Source organism: Babylonia areolata, chromosome 17, assembly GCF_041734735.1.
Source record: "Babylonia areolata isolate BAREFJ2019XMU chromosome 17, ASM4173473v1, whole genome shotgun sequence".
NCBI lineage: Eukaryota > Metazoa > Mollusca > Gastropoda > Neogastropoda > Buccinidae > Babylonia > Babylonia areolata.
In genome coordinates this window covers 891,312-898,811 of record NC_134892.1, presented here as the reverse complement: position 1 = coordinate 898,811, position 7,500 = coordinate 891,312, and the positions used below count along the sequence as shown (strand labels likewise).

General features: G+C 48.0%; 1 protein-coding gene across 3 annotated transcripts in view; it reads left to right on the top strand.

The window, feature by feature from the left end:
* Positions 1-7,500, top strand: part of LOC143291422 (beta-galactosidase-1-like protein 2) — a 50,065-nt gene that overhangs the window by 22,622 nt on the left and 19,943 nt on the right. For all 3 annotated transcript variants that reach the window (XM_076601267.1, XM_076601266.1, XM_076601265.1), the window contains 3 exons: positions 656-814; positions 4,709-4,846; positions 5,851-5,943. In XM_076601267.1, coding sequence (XP_076457382.1) covers positions 656-814; positions 4,709-4,846; positions 5,851-5,943 — 390 coding nt within the window. The remainder of the gene's footprint in view (positions 1-655; positions 815-4,708; positions 4,847-5,850; positions 5,944-7,500) is intronic.

Genomic DNA, 7,500 nt, shown 5'->3' with positions numbered 1-7,500 from the left:
TGTGAGCCTGTGGGCTGGTGTTTTAGCACATGCGCGCACGTGTCTGTGTGTGTGTGTGTGTGTGTGTGTGTGTGTGTGTGTGTGCCTTTTTCCTGCGATTATTTATATATCTGCAATTTGTAGTGTTGGTGGATACTGGTTTTCCACTTCTATGTCTTCATGTGCTCTTGTGTTTTATAATGCACAGGGAGAGCAGCCTGAATTTCACACAGAGAAATCTGTTGTGATGAAAGAACAGCACAGCACAGCACAGCACACCACAGCACACCACAGCATAGCTCAGCACAGCACCACACCACACCACAGCATAGCACAGCATAGCTCAGCACAGCAAAACAGCACAGCACAACAGCAGCACAGCACAGCACAGCACAGCACACCACAGCACAGCACAACTCAGCACAGCACAGCACAGCACAGCACAACACAACACACCACAGTACAACAGCACAGCACAGCACAACAGCACAGCACAGCACAACACAGCACACCACACCACACCACACCACACCACACCACACCATATAACAGCACAGCACAGCACAGCACAGCACAGCACAGCACAGCACAGCACTCAAACCTGTGGATACTCACATCCTAGCTGGATGCATTACCGCCAGTCACTGCTCTGAAGCTCTGTGTTGTCATTTGTCAGACGCTCTGCCCACGGCCAACTTCAAGGACTTTGACCAGGGCCGCAGTCACTTTGAGCTGATCCGTCAGACCAACGAGGACTTTCCCCTCATGGTGATGGAGTTCTGGAGTGGGTGGTTCGATCACTGGGGGCAGACCCACAACGCTGACACCCTGTCAGGTAGGATGGCACAAAGGGAGGGGGTGTGGGGGTTAGGGAGGGGGGGAGGGGCATGGGGGGGAAAGGGGGGGGGGAATGGAAGTGGGGGGCATGGGGGAGGGGGGGGACATGGTGGTGGTGGAATGGAGGTGGGGGCCATGGGGGAGGGGGGGGGGGCATGGTGGTGGTGGAATGGAGGTGGGGGGCATGGGGGACGGGGGGGGCATGGTGGTGGTGGAATGGAGGTGGGGAGCATGTGGGGGGGGGGGCATGGTGGTGGTGGAATGGAGGTGGGGGGCATGTGGGAGGGGGGAATGGAGGTGGGGGTTTGGGGGGGCATGGGGGATGGGGGGGATTTGGAGGTGCGGGGGCATGGGGGAAGAGGGGGCAGCACAGGGGGTGGGTACAAGGGGTGGTGGTATTTCAGGGCAGGGGGATACAAAGGGTGGATATACGGGGATGTACTGTCAGGGTGGGGAAGGGGAACAGGGGTGTGTGTGTATGTGGCGGGGGAGGGGGGATATCAGGAGGGAGGCATTGGGGTGGGACTGGAGGGGGGTGGAGAGGGGGAACAGGGGTGGGTGTGGGTGGCAAGTAGGTGGGGGTAGGACTGGAGGGGGGCTGTGGGGGTGGAGGAGTATTTCCATATAATTATACAATACAATAGAACACAATACTATTCAATACAATCACAATACAATTGAACACAATACTATGAAATACTGTTACAATACAATAGAACACAATACTATACAGTTACAGTACAATGCAAATACAATACAATGCAACACAATACAATACATCACAATACAATACAATACAGTGCAGTACAATACAGTACAGTACAGTGGAACCTCCTCACTCCGACCTTCCCTATTACGACTCCCTCTAAGATGCGACCGGCACCCTCACGACCGACACACTTTATTATATAAAATAACTCTGTATTACGACCACCTCCCAAACGCGACTTGCGACCGAAAAATATTAGTCAGATACGACTTCTTGCGTAAAATTTGCCCCAAAATGACTGAAAATAAATCGAAAATGCGTGGTACCGATCTTAAAAAGTCGCTACATTCCCACTTTTTAGACAAAGACCGGAAACACTGCTTCATAAAAGTCGCTCAGAGTTATCGCCCTTCCAATAGCGTTCGCGCCTTCCGCCAAAGACGACACAACGGTTCCACTGCACACATTTTCATCTCGGCTTCAGCTTCCACGTGCGTTTTCACTTCAAGATGTCAGCATCAAAATCTTCACGAAAAAGAAAAGCCCTGACTCTGGAAGAACGTGTCAAGGTTGTTGAACGGAGTTCGCGTGGGGAAAGTGCGATTTCCATTGCGAAATCGTTGGATGTTGGTAAAACTCAAATCCAGTCAATTATCAGAGACAAAGAGTCGATCCTGACAAGATGGCAGAGCGGTGAGAGTGGGGACAGAAAGTTGTCAAAAATTCGCAAAACCACGTACACGGACATCGACGAGGAAGTGTGGGAGTGGTTTTGTGAAGCCAGAAGAAAAAATATTCCAGTGACAGGAAAACTGATCCAAGAAAAAGCACTGTGTCTGGCTGTGGGTAGTGGGTGTGATGGCTTCATGGCATCGAATGGCTGGTTGGAAAAATGGCTAAAACGACGAAATGTTCATCAGTCGTGTCTGAGTGGTGAGCGGGGAGACGTCAACCAACAAACTGTAGATGATTGGATCGGCCGTTTGCCACATCTTTGTGAGGGCTACAGCCCGGAAAACATTTTCAACGCGGACGAGACTGGTCTTTTTTACAGAACTTTGCCGTCCAAATCGATGGTAGTGAAAGGCCAAGAGGCAGCTGGCATCAAGACATCAAAGGAGAGGGTCAGCATTCTGCTTTGTGTCAGTGCCACAGGGGAAAAACTCAAGCCTCTTGTAATTGGAAGAAGTGCCAAACCAAGGTGTTTCCAAGGACTGGACATATCATCACTTGGGGTGGATTACAAATTTAATAAAAAAGCATGGATGACCTCAATCATCTTCACAGAGTGGGCCAGTAAACTGAACAACAGAATGAAGATTTTGCAGAGACATATTCTATTGTTTGTGGACAACTGCTCTGCTCACCCCCCAATCCAGCTCTCAAACATCAAATTTGTGATGCTGCCACCCAACACCACCTCGCGTCTGCAGCCCTGTGACGCTGGAATAATCCAGGCTGTAAAACTGCAGTACAGAAAATGCCTTCTTCGCCATGTTCTTTTTGAAATGGAGAGGGATGGCACTGCCACTGGCACAGAACTGGCCAAGTCAGTCAGTCTGTTGGATGCTGTCTTCTGGCTGAAGAAAGCCTGGAACTCCTTGAAGCCAAGCACAGTGACGAGCTGTTTCAAGAAGTGTGGATTCTGTCCAGATCCTCAACAAGGTATGTGCATGTGTGTGTTTGTGTGTGTTTGTGTGCAAGACTAAGAGAGATAAAACTTATATTTTGTGTTCTATGTGTGCGTTTGTGTGTATGTTTGTGATAACTCTTTATTTCATATACATTTTCTGACTTGTTTCCATTCTACAGTTAAAATTCTTTATTCATTCACATCAATTCTGGACAATACAAACACAAAGAACAGAAGTGAGTTTTCTTTGTGTGTGTGTGTGTGTGTGCTTCCATTGTCTTTGTTTCACATACATTTTGATTTGTAATTTGTAGGTGACATTTTCTCTGTGTGTGTGTGTGTGTGTGTGTGTGTGTGTGTGTGTGTGTGTGTGTGTGTGTGTGTGCTTCCATTCTCTGTTTCACATACATTGTAGGTGACATTTTCTCTGTGCATGTGCATGTGTGTGTGTGTGTGTGCTTCCATTCTCTTTGTTTCACATACATTTTGATTTCTAGTTTGTAGGTGACATTTTCTCTGTGTGTGTGTGTGTGTGTGTTTGTGTGTGTGTGCTTCCATTGTCTTTGTTTCACATACATTTTGATTTGTAATTTGTAGGTGACATTTTCTCTGTGCATGTGTGTGTGTGTGTGTGTGTGTGTGTGTGTGTCTGTACTCTGTGTGTGTGCGTGCGTGTGTGTGTGTGTGTGTGTGTGTGTGTGTGCAAAGATGTCCAGGTTGCAGTGGCTACAGCTGAAGGGCCAGGTGAAGAAGAGGAGCCTCTGGGTGATGGAGCTGCTGCTCTGTTGGAGGGTGCAACACTGGAGGAGATGACAGCTGTTGAGGAAAACCTGCAGATCTTCCCTGACACCTGCTACACAGCACAATCCACAGCTTCAGGCAGTGCAGCTGAAGATGTCAAGGAAGATGCTGAGGAAGAGGAGCCTGAGGCTGAAGAAGCACCAGTGATTGACTTCTCCACAGCAGCAAAATATGCTCATGAACTTGCTCGCTTTGGACTTGCTCATGGCATCTCAATTCTTGAGAACATGAGTGATGCAAAAGTAGAGATAGAGAAAATGCACATCATCAAAAACACTGTGTCCAAAAAACAATCAATAATCTCACAGTTTTTTACAAAACAATAGCCACATGTATAGAAGAGATTTCTATGACTGTGTGTACAGTACATGTATATGTAATGTTTAGTGTTTTAATTGACACTGATTTCATCATTACAGTTTTTCTTTCATTCATATGTGTGCGTATCTATGTGTGTGAGTGCGTCTGTGTGAAATGTGCCCAATGTGACTCCTCTCTATTAAGACCCCTCTCAATTAAGACCTAAATTTGGCTGATTTTTCAAAGTCTTAATAGGGAGGTTCCACTGTACAACAGAACACTTCACAACACAACACAATTACAATACAATACAATGCAACACAGTACAACACAACACAGTACAGTACAACACAACACAACACTTCACAACACAATACAATACAATTACAATACAAATACAGTACAATGCCACACAATACAACACAACACAACACCTGATCTGTGGACAGAGTACGTGGAGAGGGTGACGGCCATCCTGGAAGCAGGGGCCTCCATCAACTTCTACATGTTTCACGGGGGGACCAACTTCGGCTTCATGGCGGGTGCCAACGAGTTCCAGCACTACAAGCCGGACGTCACCAGCTACGGTAAACACATGGCAGTGTGCCTGTCAGTCTGGGTCATGTGCGCTTGCCCTGGGTCTGGTGGTGCATCCCCTGGTGTGCTTTAGGTGTGGAACACACTGGGTCTGGGTCTGGTAGTGCATCCCCTGGTGTGCTTTAGGTGTGGAACACACTGGGTCTGGTAGTGTATCCCCTGGTGTGCTTTAGGTGTGGAACACACTGGGTCTGGGTCTGGTAGTGTATCCCCTGGTGTGCTTTAGGTGTGGAACACACTGGGTCTGGGTCTGGTAGTGCATCCCCTGGTGTGCTTTAGGTGTGGAACACACTGGGTGTGGTAGTGTATCCCCTGGTGTGCTTTAGGTGTGGAACACACTGGGTGTGGTAGTGTATCCCCTGGTGTGCTTTAGGTGTGGAACACACTGGGTCTGGGTCTGGTAGCGGGAGCGGTACATCTTACCTTGCTTTGAGGTGTGGGGAGAGAGGTGTGTGTGTGTGGAGGACAGGAGTGGTACATCTTACCTTGCTTTGAGGTGTGGGGAGAGAGGTGTGTGTGTGGAGGACAGGAGTGGTACATCTTACCTTGCTTTGAGGTGTGGGGAGAGAGGTGTGTGTGTGGAGGACAGGTGTGGTACATCTCACCTTGCTTTGAGGTGTGGGGAGAGAGGTGTGTGTGTGGAGGACAGGTGTGGTACATCTCACCTTGCTTTGAGGTGTGGGGAGAGAGGTGTGTGTGTGTGTGTGGAGGACAGGAGTGGTAAATCTTACCTTGCTTTGAGGTGTGGGGAGAGGTGTGTGTGGAGGGGTGGAGTGATTGATGGAGGGGGGGTGGAGGAGAGGGGGTGGTACATGTTACCTTGCTTTGAGGTGTGGGGAGAGAGGTGTGTGTGTGTGTGGAGGGGTGGAGTGATTGATGGAGGGGGCTGGGGAGGGGGGGAGGAGGAGGAAACTGGATTGTATTTGCCATCAGCTGCTGTTGTAGTGCAGAGTTTGGCCGCATGTTGGTGTGACATGTTGTCTTGTGGTCGCAGATTATGATGCGCCATTGTCGGAGGCAGGGGACATCACTGAGAAGTATATGAAGACAAGGGAGATCATCTTGGAGAAAGTCTACAAGCCATTGGGTGAGATTGGGGCATGGTCATCTTGCTCTGTGTGTGTGTGTGTGTGTGTGTGTGTGTGTCTGTGTGTATCTGTGTGTATGTCTTTTAGGGGAACAGGGGGTGTGGAAGTGGGGTCTGTATGTTTGTGTAATGGTGTGCATGTATTTGTGTAAAGGTGTGTGTGTCTGTGTTTATGTAAGGGTGTATATGTCACGGTTTGTGTTATGGTGTGAAAGTACATATGTGTGTTTTTGTAAGGGTGTATGTTTTTATGTCTGTGTTCCTGTGGGGTTGTAGATATGTGTTTGTGAGTGCGTGTGTGAATATGTGTATGTATGTATCTGTTTTTGTGTTAGGATGTGAGTGGGTGTGTTTGTGTCAGGTTAAAGGTCACAGGTCCCATTGCCTTTTATAGCAGTCGCGGTAGTGAATTCATATCTTCCATTTCTAGGGCTCTGCATAGAACAACAGGGCTCAGTCTTTGTCCTTCACCATTCACACCTGACTGAAGTGAGGAAAGATAGATACAACACAGACTGAAGTCACCTACCATTCACACCTGGCTGAAGTGAGGAAAGATAGATACAACACAGACTGAAGTCACCTACCATTCACACCTGACTGAAGTGAGGAAAGATAGATACAACACAGACTGAAGTCACCTACCATTCACACCTGGCTGGAGTGAGGAAAGATAGATACAACACAGACTGAAGTCAGCTACCATTCACACCTGACTGAAGTGAGGAAAGATAGATACAACACAGACTGAAGTCAGCTACCGTTCACACCTGACTGAAGTGAGGAAAGATAGATACAACACAGACTGAAGTCAGCTACCGTTCACACCTGACTGAAGTGAGGAAAGATAGATACAACACAGACTGAAGTCAGCTACCGTTCACACCTGACTGAAGTGAGGAAAGATAGATACAACACAGACTGAAGTCACCTACCATTCACACCTGACTGAAGTGAGGAAAGATAGATACAACACAGACTGAAGTCACCTACCGTTCACACCTGGCTGGAGTGAGGAAAGATAGATACAACACAGACTGAAGTCAGCTACCATTCACACCTGGCTGGAGTGAGGAAAGATAGATACAACACAGACTGAAGTCACCTACCATTCACACCTGACTGGAGTGAGGATAGATACAACACAGACTGAAGTCACCTACCATTCACACCTGACTGGAGTGAGGAAAGATAGATACAACACAGACTGAAGTCAGCTACCATTCACACCTGACTGAAGTGAGGAAAGATAGATACAACACAGACTGAAGTCAGCTACCGTTCACACCTGACTGAAGTGAGGAAAGATAGATACAACACAGACTGAAGTCAGCTACCGTTCACACCTGACTGAAGTGAGGAAAGATAGATACAACACAGACTGAAGTCAGCTACCGTTCACACCTGACTGAAGTGAGGAAAGATAGATACAACACAGACTGAAGTCACCTACCGTTCACACCTGACTGAAGTGAGGAAAGATAGATACAACACAGACTGAAGTCACCTACCATTCACACCTGACTGAAGTGAGGAAAGATAGATACAACACAGACT